The sequence below is a fragment of the Mus caroli genome, chromosome 1 (assembly GCF_900094665.2).
Source record: "Mus caroli chromosome 1, CAROLI_EIJ_v1.1, whole genome shotgun sequence".
NCBI lineage: Eukaryota > Metazoa > Chordata > Mammalia > Rodentia > Muridae > Mus > Mus caroli.
Genome location: NC_034570.1, coordinates 80,010,926 through 80,027,355, shown reverse-complemented (window position 1 = coordinate 80,027,355; position 16,430 = coordinate 80,010,926). Strand labels below are relative to the sequence as shown.

The 16,430-nt window shown below is 44.1% G+C and overlaps 1 protein-coding gene and 1 pseudogene across 1 annotated transcript in view; both read left to right on the top strand.

The window, feature by feature from the left end:
* Ngef (neuronal guanine nucleotide exchange factor) overlaps window positions 1–16,430 on the top strand; it is a 96,237-nt gene that overhangs the window by 28,177 nt on the left and 51,630 nt on the right. Inside the window, exons 2-3 of the mRNA XM_021174300.2 lie at window positions 1,839–2,164; window positions 7,140–7,254. Of these exons, the coding sequence (XP_021029959.1) occupies window positions 1,912–2,164; window positions 7,140–7,254 (368 nt within the window). The 5' untranslated portion in view covers window positions 1,839–1,911. The remainder of the gene's footprint in view (window positions 1–1,838; window positions 2,165–7,139; window positions 7,255–16,430) is intronic.
* LOC110303273 lies at window positions 3,236–4,334 on the top strand (annotated as a pseudogene).

Below are 16,430 nucleotides of genomic sequence, written 5' to 3'. Positions count from 1 at the left end.
ACACCTCCTCTGTCCCCGGGGGTCCCCTTCTGCTTGGCTCAGATCCAGCTTTGCATGGAGCACAGAGCCTCAGCGGAGGAGTTGGGGTGGGAGGATTGGGGTTCCTCAACACGTTGATAAGTGTCATCCCTTCTGGGAACTCCTCTAAGTGATGGAACATGAATGGTCTGACCTTAGTGTGGTCTTTTAGCCACTGCAACAACCTTCTCTGGACACCTGAGGTAGCCGCATTACACTTTGCTAGATGGGGACCTCACAGTATTTTCCTGGGTCAAGAAATGATGGGTTCTAGGGTAGTCAGGGCTATGTAGAGAGAGACCTATCTCAAAAATAGATAAATAATAAATAAATTTTAAAATAATCCAAGCCAAGCATAGTGGTGTCCATCTTTAACCCCAGCACTTGGGAGGTAGAGGAAGGCAGATGTCTGTGAGTTCAAGGACAGCCTGATTTACATTACAAGTTCCAGGCCAGCCACATACAGAGTGAGACCCTATATTGAAAACAAAACAAACAAAACAAAACAAGCAAAAATGAAATGGCAACCACAGTGGAAGGGGCAGCCCCCAGCCTCCTGGCTACCCGCAGGTGGCATGCCAATGCCTGGCTGTGTTGCTCTGAAGTAGGTCCTTCTTCAGCGAGTCCCTGCCTCTTAAGCCCCCATGCAGCTTGCATCTGCTTGGCTATGTGTAGACATGACTGTTCACGGAATGCAAGCAGACCTGCAGGCAGGTAGGGGAGAATGTGCTGTCCCTCTGCATGTGACTCCAGTATGTGGGTTCCAGGCTTCAAACCTTGCCTTGGACAAACCCATTCTCTATCTCCAGGGAACCCCTGGCTCAGCTGCTGTCTCAAGCATAAGGTGTGCAGTTGGGCTAGAGAGAGCGACTGGGTAAGAAAGAGTGTGTGGGCGGGTCCTGTGTACTGTTCCTACTGTCCCTGTTTTATAGAACAAGGTGTGAGACTGCTTAAGTGTTCCTGAGTCTCTGACTCACACAGAATGCAATGGCAGCTCTGACCCATGACCCAGCAAACAGCTCCTGCATACACAGCTTCTGTGCATGACTTTGGTACCCATAAAGTCTCCATGGCTTCACCACCCAGGACATTGCCCCACCAGTGTGGTACCCATTCTCAAAAGATGCCCTCAGGTCCCTCACTACCTCAGATCCCCATCCTGGAAGGAGGTCCACGTCCAGAGGGAGCTGGCTTTAACTGTATAGTCCTGAGTCACTCTACTGAATCTCCCTTTTCCTGTTACAAGTGTCTTAGTTTGAATATGTTAGACAGTTGCCCTGTTTGACTCCAGCCCATGGGATGAAGCTTCTTATAGAGAGGCCACTAGGCCAGCTGGACCTGGCCACCACATGATGGAAGGGCTCTGTCCTTGAGGAGTTCAACTTTGCTCAGACATAAAGGGACTCTTGGGAGACATCGCAATGCCAGCACTTCCCCTGGCCCTACGCCTGCCTTCCTGCATCTGCCCAACTGTCCCCTCCATCTGCTCTCCCACAGTTCTCTTGCTTTCTGGTGCTCTCTGTGGTGTCTAGAGTTATTCAGGAAATATTTACTTGCAAGTTAGTTACACAAACCACTTTAAGCGTTCTCCTTAGAGCTCTGCCTATGATTGGGACAAGCAAGCATCAATTACACAATGATACATGACTGCTTCCAAATGAGCGGTTTGCGCCATGATTCTTATTGGTGAGGATGCAATTGCCGGGGTGTGCAGATTATCCCAAATCTCATCAAACCGGAGTGGAAAAGGATTCTATGCTCTGAATGGACCGCTTAGCCCAATGACTCTAACTGATAACTGTTCTCTGTCTATTCTAAAGCACTGAAAACTGATGAAGTCAGAGAGGTTGCTGACCCCAGCAGTCCTGCTGAGAAACCATTAAGTCCATTGCCATGGAGACCAAAAACTGGGGGAAACCTCAGAGGAAATCAGAGAGCAGCTCACGGAAAAGCAATCCTGGCCCAGCTGAGATGAGGCCTGCGTTACCTCCGGAGAACAGGAAGGCACCCGAGACTGGCGAGGAGACTCAAAACGAAGAACCCCGCCGCCTCTTCCCAATCCAGAGGCATTCCCTCTTCAATCGTGCTGTGAGACACAGGCACAAGGCCAGGAGCATGTCTGAGCGGAAAGCCAGTGACCAAGCAGGTCAGTAGCAGGGACACCCATCACCTGAGTTCTTGATGCTTAGAGTCTCATTGGAAATGGTCAGGGATGGATCCAGCAAGGAGGAGCACTTGCAGTCATTATCTAAAGTATTCACCTTCCCAAAGTCTGACAACATGTCCTCTTCTATATATATAGAATATATACATATATACATATATATATGTGTGTGTATATAAAATATATATACATCTATATATACACACATATACATATATATGTATATATGTATATATATTCTAGTAAGAAGTTGGCATTGTCCACATCCTGGGTCATTTGGGCACACAAATATTTTCTATTCTGTTCCTGTGAATGTGGGATGGCTTCCCAAAGCCTAAGCATGACAACTATCCTCAGAAAGTGTGCTATCCCTAGTGTGTTAGAGATACAACTCAGCTTCAGGACCAGAGGCTTTGGTGATTATTCAAAAATATTCATTAAACTCTGTATTGGGTACTTTGCAGCCTGAAGCCATACTACTCCCAATACACATAACATTAAAGTATACAGATGTGCACACACACAAGCACATACACACACATGAGAACTGAGCAGCCCAAAGTAAATATAATATATATCTATCAATATGTCATGTTATATCTTCCAGTGGTCATATTTTTAAAAGTACAAAGAGGGAGGGACTAGAGAGATGCTCAGTGATTAAGAGCACTTGCTGCTCTTACAGACGACCAGGGTTCAGTTCCCTGCATCTACATGGTAGGTTACAACCATCCATAACTCCAGATCCATGAAACATGGCACCCTTTTCTGACCCTTGTGGGCACCAGGCACCCGTGCGGTGTGCATGCATAGATGCAAGCCAAATACCCATACACATAAAATGAAATAAATAAATCCAAAAGACTTTTAATGGCAAAGAAGTAAATAGTTTATTGTAGTAGTGTATCTTACTAAATATAATAACACTTCCAAAATACTATTCCTATACTTACAGTTAATAATCAGTATAAGATTTATCAGTGATAAAATAAAACGCTCTTCCTCTCGGTCCCATATTGAACTCGAGTTGGAAGAGGCGAGTCCGGCCTCAAAATGGAGGGCCATGATCCAAAGGAACCAGAGCAGCTGAGGAAGCTGTTTATTGGTGGTCTGAGCTTTGAAACCACAGATGAGAGCTTAAGAGAACATTTTGAGAAATGGGGCGCACTTACAGACTGTGTGGTAATGAGAGATCCCCAAACAAAACGTTCCAGAGGCTTTGGTTTTGTGACCTACTCTTGTGATGAAGAGGTGGATGCTGCAATGTGTGCTCGGCCACACAAGGTTGATGGGCGTGTGGTGGAACCAAAGAGAGCTGTTTCTAGAGAGGATTCTGTAAAGCCTGGTGCCCATTTAACGGTGAAGAAAACTTTTGTTGGTGGTATTAAAGAGGATACGGAAGAATATAACCTGAGAGACTACTTTGAAAAGTATGGCAAGATTGAAGCCATAGAGGTTATGGAAGACAGGCAGAGTGGGAAAAAGAGAGGATTTGATTTTGTAACCTTTGATGATCATGACACAGTTGATAAAATTGTTGTTCAGAAATACCACACTATTCATGGGCATAATTGTGAAGTGAAAAGGGCCCTTTCTAAACAAGAGATGCAGTCTGCTGGATCACAGAGAGGTCATGGAGGTGGATCTGGCAACTTTATGGGTCGTGGAGGAAACTTTGGTCGTGGAGGAAACTTTGGTGGAAGAGGTGGCTATGGTGGTGGAGGTGGTGGCAGCAGAGGTAGTTATGGAGGTGGTGATGGTAGATATAATGGATTTGGAGGTGATGGTGGAAACTATGGTGGTGGTCCTGGTTACAGCAGTGGAGGAGGTTATGGAGGTGGTGGACCAGGCTATGGAAATCAGGGTGGTGGATGTGGTGGTGGAGGAGGAGGCTATGATGGTTACAATGAAGGAGGAAATTTTGGTGGTGGAAACTATAATGACTTTGGAAATTATAGTGGACAGCAACAATCAAATTATGGACCCATGAAGGGAGGCAGTTTTGGTGGAAAAAGCTCAGGCAGTCCCTATGGTGGTGGCTATGGATCTGGAGGTGGAAGTGGTGGGTATGGTAGCAGAAGGTTTTAAAATAAAACAGAAACGGCTACAGTTCTTAGCAGGAGAGAGAGCGAGGAGTTGTCAGGAAAGCTGCAGGTTATTTTGACACAGTCGTCCCAAATGCATTAGAGGAACTGTAAAAATCTGCCACAGAAGGAACGATGATCCATAGGATGATCCATAGTCAGAAAAGTTACTGCAGCTTAAACAGGAAACCCTTCTTGTTCAGGNCTGTCATAGCCACAGTTTGCAAAAAGTGCAGCTATTGATTAATGCAATGTAGTGTCAATTAGATGTACATTCCTGAGGTCTTTTATCTGTTATAGCTTTTTCTTTTTCTTTTTCTTTTTCTTTTCATTACATCAGGTATATTGCCCTGTAAATTGTGGTAGTGGTACCAGGAATAAAAAATTAAGGAATTTTTAACTTTTCAATATTTGTGTAGTTCAGTTTTTCTACATTTTAATACAGAAACTTTAACAAAATGCAGCTTTGAAGGTGTTTCCTTGTGAGTTAACACATGAAGAAGATCGTTGTTAATTACTATTTTGTATGGATTTTGCTAAAGTTAACTGTAAAGAAACACCTACTGTCTTGCAGTTTAAGGGGAATCTATTCTCCCCATTTCCAAAACGATGCTGAATGGGCGCTGACATGTGGAGAGAATAGATATTTGTATGTTTGCAACGTGTGTTTTAGATAATTAGAATTGGGAAATAAAAATAGCATATTTGTGAATTTAATAGCATTAAGATTACCTTCAAATGAAAAAGATCTCAAAAGTTAAAAAATAAACCTAAAAGACTTTTAATGGCAAAGAAATGAATAGTTTATTGTGTCTTATTAAAATAATAACACTTCTAAAATATAATATTATACCTATACCTACATATACCTACAGTTAATTAGTATAACATTCATCAATGATAAAGTATATATATATATATATATACATATATATATACAAACATGTATATATATATATATTCACACACATATAATATATATGCATATGGACTACAGAATGAGTGTATTCATTCACACGTCTGTAATCCTAGACTAGGCAGGAGGACTGAGGGTTCGAGACAAGCCTGACTACGCAGTGAAACCTGTCTTTAAAAAGTAACTTAAGCAGTGAGCTGCTTTAGGTCCTTTGCGTACACTGTCTTTGAAACTTGTCGAGTGTTTTATAGCGCAGCCCTTTGTGTTAACTTGCCAAATCATCACTGGAAATAAATACTCGATCTGGATTTAGATCTCATAAAATGTACAGTCAAAAAAGTAAATTTACATACCCAAATTGTTCCAAATATTCTTAGAAGTTTCCCAATCATCGAACCGCGGCTCGGTTTGCACGTTTGGGTTTAAATTAAGCTGAATGAAATGGAAAATGCATTTCTACCACCACACCGTCCATATCTTAAGTATGCGAGGGCTTCATGTGGAAAGTGGCTGCCCTATTGGACAGAGCAGGGGTGCGGGACACAGAAAAATACACGTAGCTGCCAGATCTGGGGCCACAGGGGTCTTTCTGTGGTGGGAGAAAAGGTAGGTATACTCATCTGCTCTCCATTGTGATAAAACACTCAAGATTGATCAACTGGAAGGAAGAAAAGTGTGTTTGGGCTCATAGCTGCAAGAAGGTTCAGTCCAGGATCATCGGGATCCACTGTTTTGGTCAGAGATGAGGCTGGGTATTTAGATGGTGGTGAAAAAGTCCAGTGAAGGAGAGTAAAGAAGAGGGTGTCTGAGGGAGAGGGAGAGAGGGAGGGTCTAAGAAAAGGTAAGCTATATCCTGAGGAGATTGCCCAATGACTGGCTTCTTCCCCAGGCCCCACCTCCATCTGCTTGCACCAGCTCCCAATAGCGCCACCAGCTGGAGATAAAGGTTTTAACATATGAGACTCCTGGAACATCCCATCCAAATCCTGAGTGTGGCACGGGGCTGTGTTCGAGATGAGGGTGGAGAGGGAAACAAGTGAATCAGAAGAGCGTTTGTAGCTTCCCTGAAGCAAATCTGAGGGTACAAAATGGAGAATGAGAGCAGGGTCACCTCCTTCCCTGTCACCAACACTGCCACTGGTGCTCAGTCCATAAATGAATCAGTCTCATTAGATATAGGTAATGGTTAATCAGATTCTTCACTCCTTTCTGGAGTCAACTATCCATAGCCACCTGAGGTTCCCTGACCCAGGATCCATAGGGAGTCACGTGTCTGCTTCACTGCACAAGTTAGGGAGGGGACTAGGAGCAAATAACATGCCCTGGCCACCAGGGTTCTCTGATCTGTGTCCTAAGGACAAAAGACAGCACACACTCTGGGTTCACCACATGCAAATTGGAACTCGAAGGCACAGGACTTTTCCCCTCATTTCATCTGCGGAACATGTGCCCCTTGCGAATCTCACGGCAGCAGCTGCCTCACCTGCTCACTGGGGTGATGTGACATTCTAGTTCTGGTGTGATTACCCATGGATTAGGACTCAGAGGTTGAGATTAGGTGTGAAGAGTTTGACAAGCTAAAGACGAGTTTGTCCAGAAGTGAGCTCACATTGGAAGCTTTGAGAGCCAGTAAACCTTAGCCAGGCTTGCATGTGAGCTTGCTATTATATTTTCAATACCTCCTTCCCCCTTTCCTCCCTTCCCCCTTCTGTGTTTGTGTATATATATATATATATATATGAAGTTGCTGGTATCATAGTTATCAGCTCCATTGCAGTGACATCCCAGGTCATCAAATACAGCACAAGGCATAGCAAATATCTCTTTGGGAAGCGAGAAGCGTAGTTACCCCCCACTCTACCTTCTTTTCAGGATAACAGAACTGTCAGTCATAGATTTGCCTGAAAAGGGGGAGTTGCATATTTTCTAACTTGCTCCATTTTTTTTAATGCCACAGATTTGCCAAAAATGGGGAAATCTGTAAATGAACGGTTGGCCTTCAATCTGCCCCAGGGGAGATTGCCTCCCTGGAGAACACCAGCCCAGAGGGACACAGGAGCACAGGAAGCCAGGTGAGCCACGTTTGGGACTGAAAGGCATGGTAGGCATCTGTACCACCAAATCTTCTCAGAGCTACAGGATGTCGCTTGTCATTTAGTCATTTTGTTTTGATTTGAGGCAGGGTCTCATATATTCCAGGCTGGCCTCAGAAACCACTATAAGCCAGAGGTGAGGTTGGGGGAAGCGGGGGGGGGGGGTGCGCGCACATGCCCATCCAGGTATCGGCTTGGGTGTAAGCAATTCTCAGAAGTTTGTCTTACTTACAAGGCAAGCAAGCACTTTTGGTTGCAAGATATTTGATCACACTGTGAACTCTGAAATTGTGTTATTTACTGGAAAAACGTATTTCTAGTTGTGGTATGGCTCAGCCCTTAGCACACACCTTTAATCCCTCTGGCTGGAACACTGACTCACCCTTAGTACAACACACCTTTAATCCCAAACAAAGAAGGTACAGCTAATTTATAGAAGGAAGCACCCATGTTTGAAAGTGATATCTAATTAAATGACAGAGTGACAAATCAGAGAGAGATTTGACAGAATAGGATCTGCCCAACTCTTACGAGAAGAGAGAGGAAAGGGAAGCTACTTAAGAGAGCAGTGCAGAGAGAAGCAGGCAGGCAGTATAACCAGGAAAGTTATACAGAAACAGGTTGAAAAGAGAACAACAAGCTAGACACAGGTGAAGACAGAACGAGCCAGAGAATGAGAAGGAGCCAGGTGGTTAGAACAGATTGCTAGAGTTAGTTTGAGGCCAAGCAGAGCAATTCAGGATAGGCCAAGAGAAGCCAGATGAAGTCAATCAGCTTGGTGAAAAGTTTGAGCCAGAAGAGCTGAGCAGAACCAGCCAGCCAGAGCTCAGAAAGAACAAGAAAGGGTGATCTTATTCAGCAGCAAGTCTCAGGCTGAAAACGCTCTAGGCCTAGATTAGATGGTACGGAGGCTACAGCTTCCAGGACTAGGCCTAGGTTAGCAGACTGAGGCAGACTGAGACTAAGCCTCGGAGACAACAATTACATCAGGAGAGTAAAAGTTACACTTACAGATTTTACCTGCTGAACCATGACCGGGACTCTGGATCCTCATGTCTCCATCTCTCTAGTGCTGAGATTCCAGATGTGCACCACCACATCTGGTGCTGAGGAACAAACCCAGGGCTCCTGGGTGCTAGATGAACACTGTGGCCCAAGCTATGCTCACAGCTGCTTGTCTTACTTGTCTAACAGTGACTTGGTGGCTTGTGTTTTTTCAATCCACAATTTCCTTTTGTAAAAACTATCTATTCTCCCACAATATAGGAATTTGGGGATGTTATGTTCACCAAGGAGTGGAAAAGGAAGCGTATGGTGCCACTACCTTAGAGAGGTTTTAATAAATTGCACATGTGCACATGTGGTGGGTCTTTTTCCTGTGCACTTTATGCTTGTTTTCCCTCCATAAGACAGATCTTCCTATTTGATTTTTTCTTGTCTATTCATTTTATCACAAACCCCTGTGTTCTAAATGGTTTTCTACACATGTATGGAACAGCCAGCTATACTGTGTGCTGTAGTGTAATGGGATTTCAGTATTTTCGCCTATCAGTTAGAATTTAATTTTGCTACTTGTCTTAGACAGAGTTTCTATTGGTGTGATGAAACACCATGACCAAAAGCAAGTTGGGAAGGAAAGGGTTTATTGGCTTATGCTTCCAGATCACTCTTCACCATCAAAGGAAGTCAGGACAGGAACTCAAGCAGGGCAGGAACCAGGAAGCAGGAGCTGATCATAGGCCATGGAGGGATGCTGCATACCGGCTTGTTCACCCTGATTTCTTACAGAACTCAGGACCACCAGCCGAGGGACGGGCACCATTCACAACAGGCTGTGTCCTCCCTCATTGATCACTAATTAATGCCCTACAGGCTTGCCTGCAGTCAGATCTCATGGGAAGGTTTTCTTAGTCACAGTTCCTTTTTCACAGTGGGTACCTTTGTGGTTCCTATGTAAAAGCAGCCTGAAGATCATGTCGGAAGTTCCTTCAGGGACCTAGGTTCTTTCTAGCATCCCACTCTGTCATCTTTTAAAATGACTGCCAGAGCTCCGTCACATCACAGCTACAGTTCAGGAGGGAAAATGGGAGGGATGAGTGGTTGATGTTAACTCTCTGCCTCTCTGTCTAAGTGGATTCCTTGAAGGCTGACCAGCTGACACTACTTGCATCTCATTGGCTAAAACCACATTGCAAAGGCCGTTGGGAAAGGAGTTGTTCCATGCCAAATCCGATTCTCTCCCTCTACGCACTGGCTCTCACTCTAAAGCATTGCAGTTTCTTGGCACCGCCCTAATTTGTATCTCCGTGCTGACTATGAGGTTGAGTGTCATTTCCACGCATTTCCTGGTTCTCCACTGACTTTCTATTGGGTGGTGGCCATTCAGGTCATTTTCCCATTGCTTGTGTATTTATTTTTACATTTGTAGTTCTTTATATGTCAAAAACAAAAACCCATGGCCAAACCAAAAATGGTGCTCGTGTGTCTGTAATCCCAGGACTCAGGACAGGAGGATCAGGGTGGATTCAGGGCCACTTAAGCCTACATGGCGAGGTCCAAGACAGTCTGGGCTACAGAGCAAGACCTGGCTCAAAAAATCCAAAATAAATCAGAACGTTCCTATCCCAAGATGTACACTGCAAATATTTCTACCCATGTATCATAATTTCCTACATTATAGTGAGCATAGATTTTTAATTTTGCTGACATTAACTTATCAATGGTGTTCTCTTAAGGCTCACTGTTGTGTTTGCTATTCATCAAATACCTAACTTCCATAGACATTCATACCTCAAGTTCTGCCTCTCTGTCTCTCAGTCCATATGGCCACCCAGCTGCCTTAGCGCCATTTATATGAACGGCCTTCAGCTCCTGTCAGTGAGTGATATCTGTGCCTTGTCTTTTTATTTATTTATTTTTCTTTTCCTTTCTTTTCTTTTCTTTTTTTCTTTCTTTCACTTTTTTTTTTTTTTTTGAGACATTGGTCTCACTATGTAACCATGCTAGCCTTGAATTCACTACATAGTCTAGCTTGACCTTGAACTCATGACATTCCTGCTTCAGCCTCCTAAGCGCTGGGGTTGCAAGCATGAGCCACTGTGGCCAATTTGTTGATTTAAAAAAAAAAAGCTCCACACTATGTGCATATGGGTGGGTTTATCTCTAGACTTCTCATTGGTCTTGTTGACTACCTTGTGCCAGAACCACACTGTCTTCAATTCTGTAGCTTTGTGCTTAAAATCTAGTAGTGTGAGCCCTCCTACATCATTCTTTTTAAAGACAGGCCTGACTATTTTAAGTTTTGTGTTCCCATATAAATTTTAGAATCAGGATGTCAATTGCTACTCTCAAAAATATGCGGTTGAAATTGCATTACCCTTACAGAGAAATCTGGGGATCCTTGGCTCCTTCAATTTTTCAGTCCATGAATATACCCCAACTTATTTAGTTGGCTGCATCCCGACTCTGTTCAGATGCTTTGAAAACTAAGCCAGTGTTGATTTGTAGGTCTAGGATGCGTTTTATACAGATTTTTAATTCTCATATGTGTTATGCATATATGCATGTGTGTTCTGGAGTTTATGTGTGTTGTTCATGTGTGTGACTATAGGTGTGTGTACTACGGTGTTCCTGTGGCGATCAGAGGATCAACTGGGGTGTCCTCGCTTTCTATGTAAGCTGTGCTAGCTGGCCTGCTCACTGGCTTACAGTGATGGCTTACAGCAAGCTTGCAAGGATTCTCCTGTCTCTGCCTCCCACCTCACCATGGAAACACTGGGATCACAGATGTGCACAACTGTGTCTAGCTTTACATGGACTCTAGGGACCTCAACTCAGGTCCTGGAGCTTTCGTGGAAGGTGTTTTACCCACGGAGCCATCTCCCCAGCCTGGATGTATACATATTTTAATTAAATTTCTTGCTTTTTTAAAAAATATTATTTTATACACTAGTGTTTTCTATGTCTGTTTTTAAAGTGTTTATTGATGAACAAAACACATTGGTAGTGCATAAAGATACAGTCATCTTGTCAGATGGAGAGAAGTGGTGAACTCTTACACAGATGGGGAGAAGTGGTGAACTCTTACACGTTCACCTGGTGTTCCATGATAGTGACAGATTTGCTTATTATATTTTTTTTATGTCACTGTCTTAGTTAGGGTTGCTATTGCTGTGACAAAACACCATGACCTAAAAGCAAGTTGGAGAGGAGAGGGTCTGTTTAGCCTATATTTCCACATGGCTGTCATCACCAAAGGAAGACGGGGCAGGAACCTGGAGACAGGAGCTGATGCAGAGGCCATGGAGTGGTGCTACTTACTGGCTTGCTTCCCCTGGCTTGCTCAGTCTGCTTTCCTATAGAACCCAGAGCCACCAGCCCAGGGATGGCTCCACCCACAGTGGTCTGGGTCCTCCCCTACCGACTGATCAATTGATCAATTGATCGCTAGTTGAGAATTTGCCCTACAGCTGGATCTCATGGAAGCATTTCCTCAACAGAGGCTCTTCCTCTTAATGACTCTAGCTTGTGTCAAGTTTTCTATGCTCTGAATCTTACCCTCTGTCTCCTTTCTCTTGTTTTTCGGGACTCTTTAAAGCTCTTGTTTTTCCTGACATATAGCACAGTCAAGTAAATCCTCAACAGCAATAATAGCCATGGTAGACATCTTTGCTCATTCCCTGCCACAAATCAGAAACCTATTCAGACTCACTCAAGCAATTAATTATAGAAAGATCCCAAAGAATCTAAGTCTAAAAAACGAAGCCTATTTTCATAGGAACTGGAGCAGCATCAGGAATCAGAAACACCCAGTCAGTTTCTCTGGGGCCCTTCCCTCTTGCTTCTCTTGTGAACTGCTCTGTTCTCCTCATTCTCTTTGTACAACTGGGAATTCTTCTCCATTTGCCCATAACGTAAATGGCAGCCCTTGCCAAGTTAACCTTTCACCCTGACCTTTGAAGGAAGAGAAATCGGTTGTCCACCTTTGGGTCAGGTATCTACCTCTATGCTGATTAGGTAAAGGAACAGGAGAGAGGATTAATGGGCCATCCCCATGTCATCAGTAAGCCCCCAGGGGTCTACAAGACACAAGGATAGGGGCTAAAGAGATGGCTTGGTGGTTAAGAGATGTTCTTGCATCATCAGGTAACCACACACGTATGATATATATATATATATATATATATATATATATATATATATATATTACACACACATATATATATATTCACACCAATACACATTGAAATAAATCTTGAAAGAAAAAAAAAAGTCAGGGAGAACCAGGCAACCCTTGGATATCTAGTGTTATCTGTTAGGGTTTGGATCTCACACGAGAGAATACTAAAGGATGAATAATACTAAACGCATAAAGTAAAAACCCACAGATTGAGGTAGGGACAGCAGGGACTCCTGGCTGCAGGTTAGAGGACTAGTTGGCTAGGTTAGAGGACTAGGGTCTTCAGAATGGCTGCAAGAACCACAGGCCTTTAGTCTCTGAAAACTTGGGGGTAGGGTTGCTGATAAGAGGCATGCATCCCTTTATGATCAGTACCTACCCACGAGGTTCTAGAATTGTCTGCAGCTCAGCCAATTACGGAGCACGCTTCCATGTACTGAGTTACAGTGATGCTGGGTGAGGTGATCAGAAGGAAGCACAGTCAGGGCAGAACACTGCACCTTACAGAGAGACACTGGGATGGTGCTTCATTTGCTGAGCTAACTGTAACACATCATTATTAGAATCGGTGTTGTGTGACTTTCCCCAGGGAGTGTATTTCTATTAACCGTAGAAACAGAGGGCAAAGGTAGATCAAAGCAATGATTCTGCCAGGTCCAGTGCAGTGATCCAATGGGTCTCCTGGGGTTACTTACAGGAGCATGGGTCAGGAGTTACTTGCAAGAACACAAGAGCATCAGGCAAGGACAGCACAGAAAATCCTATCCCAGCATGGGCGAACAACTCACAAAACTGCATTGCCGGAGTGCCCCATGCAAGATTCAGGCAGCTACACCACCAAAGGCTCCTCTCCTCTCCTCCTCCTCCTCGTTCCTGCCAGCTCCCAGCCATGGTTTATTGCTTATGTAACTTGACTAGGTGGAGTCAAGTTCCGTGACTAACATCTACTGATCCATCTCAAACACAACCACTGCCATGAATTCTCTAGCACCACTAAAGACTCCAGTGTGGTACTGTGAGTCTGAATTTCTGAAGCTGGACAAGGACCAGGTTCCATATTGGAAACTGTTTCCATGGAAACACACAAATGGCACAAACAGTTACTCTGGGGGCAGCTTGTTCATCAGTGCTTGCTCCAGTTGTTGCTACAAGAGAGTCTTACAGTAACAAAGTTTCTTAAAATAAAACACAACAAAAGTGTAAGCAAGCCCAGAGACTTAAGAAGTAGTAGTAACTAATTGTAGCAATGTGGCCACTTTTTTTTTTTTTTAAGATTCCTTTTCCAGTCAGTAAAGTGGACCAGAGGTGGGGGATTAGGAAGACTGTAGGGAGTAGGGACTGGGTATCAAGTTTTAAAAGACAAGCAATTTTGGACAAGGGTCAAATATTTCAAGATGCTAAGAAATGGTTGTTTATTTCCTTGGACTCTCTCATGGTATGACAGTTATTTTTTTTCAGCCATGTGTAAGTCTTTGCATCTTTTGGAGAGACACCCTGGAATATTTCAGATGGGACAAAATGATGTCCAACATTTGCTCCAAAATAATGCAGGCTGAGGGAGCAGTGGGAGGAGCAGAGATAAAACACAGACCTTGATCAGGGAGGGCTGTTGGGGCCTGGGTTGCATGTCTGAGACGTTCCTCATAGTTCTCTGTCTACTTGAGTGTGATTGAAAAATCTCCATAGTAAAAAGTTTGAGTTTTTTTTTTAATTAGGTTCATATTGAAAGCTTTTTAAATTGTTGTTTATTTGTTTATTAGTCATTCTGGACTAGAACTGGTGGGTGCTCAGGGCACTAAGCTACATGCCACATTCTAAAGCTTATTTGGAAAACAAAAACCAAAAACCAAAACTTAAAACTTCAAAAAGAAAAACAAATGGTGCAATTTTTTTCAGAGAAGCTGCCCAGGTCATGGATTCCGTAATGTCTGATTTCCCATGGAGCCCATAACCACCAGTTCAGGGTTGGCACCACCCACAATAGCTTAGGCCCTTCCCCATAAATCACTAAGAAAATGCCCTACAGTTTAGCCTACAGCCAGATCTTATGGAGGCATTTTCTTAATTGAGGTTCTCTCCTCTAGATGACTTTAGCTTATATCAGGTTGACATAAACTATCCAGCACAGAGGACTTGCTAGCCTATGCCTTATAGCTCACATTTCTACTGCCAACTGATGTGACAGTGACCATTTGTTTAGCAAGGGACATACAAACCAGCCTTCTCCGTGTCCACATGGGAAGCAGCTGAGTTCCCCCCACAGGCTGCCCCTTTCTGTGACCCTCCAGCAAAGCATCAGGAGATTCCAGACCCTCAGCTGTGGAGACTGAAGGGAGGGTGGTTTCACCTATGAACGTCTATTTTTACACAGTCTGTGACTTACATTCCACAGCCTGAGATGCTAATTTCATATCCTTTTGACAGCTGTGTCTTCTTTGCAGAATTTCTAATCTTTTCCCCCCCTCTTCCTGATGTTGAAGAGACATGCTTGCCCTTCCCCACAAGGCCTTAGAGATGTGGGCTTTAAAAGGTCACGCACCTCTCTCAAGTGTGACCCTAGAGGTGAATGAGTTTCTCTGGCCATCTGTACCTTCAGCCAGGTGTGGTAGGGGAACAGACAGGGGCTGAGAACTGCAACAACTCTAATGGAAAGTCCTGGAAGGCACAGTCCATGGCCTCACTCATCCCCTTTGCCATGTAGTAATACTTACACAGGCTGGGCAGAAGCTCCGTGGTAAATACTGCATAAAGTGGGAGTGCTAGAGCAACCCTGTAACCCCAGCACTCCAGAGGCAGGAGAGGGAGCAAGAGTTCAAGGTCATCCCAGACTGCATAGCAACTCAGAGGCCAAAAGCAAGCTGGCCAGTGGTGTCACTTGCCTTTAATCCCAGCATTCAGGAGGCAAAGGCAGGTGGATCTCTGTGAGTTTGAGGCCAGCCTGATCTACAGATTGAGATTCAGGACAGCTAAGGGCTCCCGGAGATGTGCTAAGAAGTCACAGTAACAAATCTGTCCTTTAAACAGTTAGAAAGGTGCTGGGCTCAACAAGGCATCCTGCTCCAAGTGCAAAGCCTCCAAATAATCATAGAAAACACAAGATCTCAATGTGAGCAAAGTGGCTTTCCCTATTGCTGTGTTCAAGTACCAGACAAAAGCAGCTTAAAGAAGTGTTTCCTTGGCCGCAGTAGAGGGGATACGGTCCATGGGAAAAGCAGGAGCTTGAGACAGCTCATACTGTGTCTGCAGTCATGTAGTAGACAAGTGTGTCTCACAACCTAGAAAGCTCAACTCACTTTCTAGGTTGGTTTGTTTGTTTAGTCCAAGACCCCAGCCTAAGGAATGGTTCTGCCCACAGGGGAGGGTCTTCCTACTCCAAGTAACCAAATCTAGATAATGCCTCATGGACATGACCAGAGGGTTGTCTACCAGGAGATTGTAGGTTCTGTCAAGATGGCAATCAATGTTAACCACCACACATACACATGAAGGAAACCTCATATACCTTGGAGCAAATGCAGAACCAAAACTGGAGTCTTTTCTCCAGCCCTGGCCCGATTGCCCTCAGTGGGTTTCAGGGATATGAAGAATTCAATCCTACATCTTAAACTTCTATAAAGACATTCATGTCAATAGCAACAGTTAAGTATCTTTCAGTTTAAAGGAAAGACTGCATGCCAACCCTCCTCTGGTTTTAATTTCTTAGCATGTTAGTTGTGGAGCAGAAGACTCAAATCAAAGCTATTTGAACACCATCAGGATTCAATATGCTACTCCTTTGTCAAAGGCAAGTTCGAGGCAATTGATCACTGATCCAACACTTTGCAACAAGAAGATGGCAGGCTCAGAGAACAGAATAGTTAGCTAGACGTGGTGGTGCACGCCTTTAATGTCATCACTCAGGAGGCAGAGGCAGAGGCAGAGGCAGAGGCAGAGGCAGAGGCAGAGGCAGAGGCAGAGGCAGAGGCAGAGGCAGAGG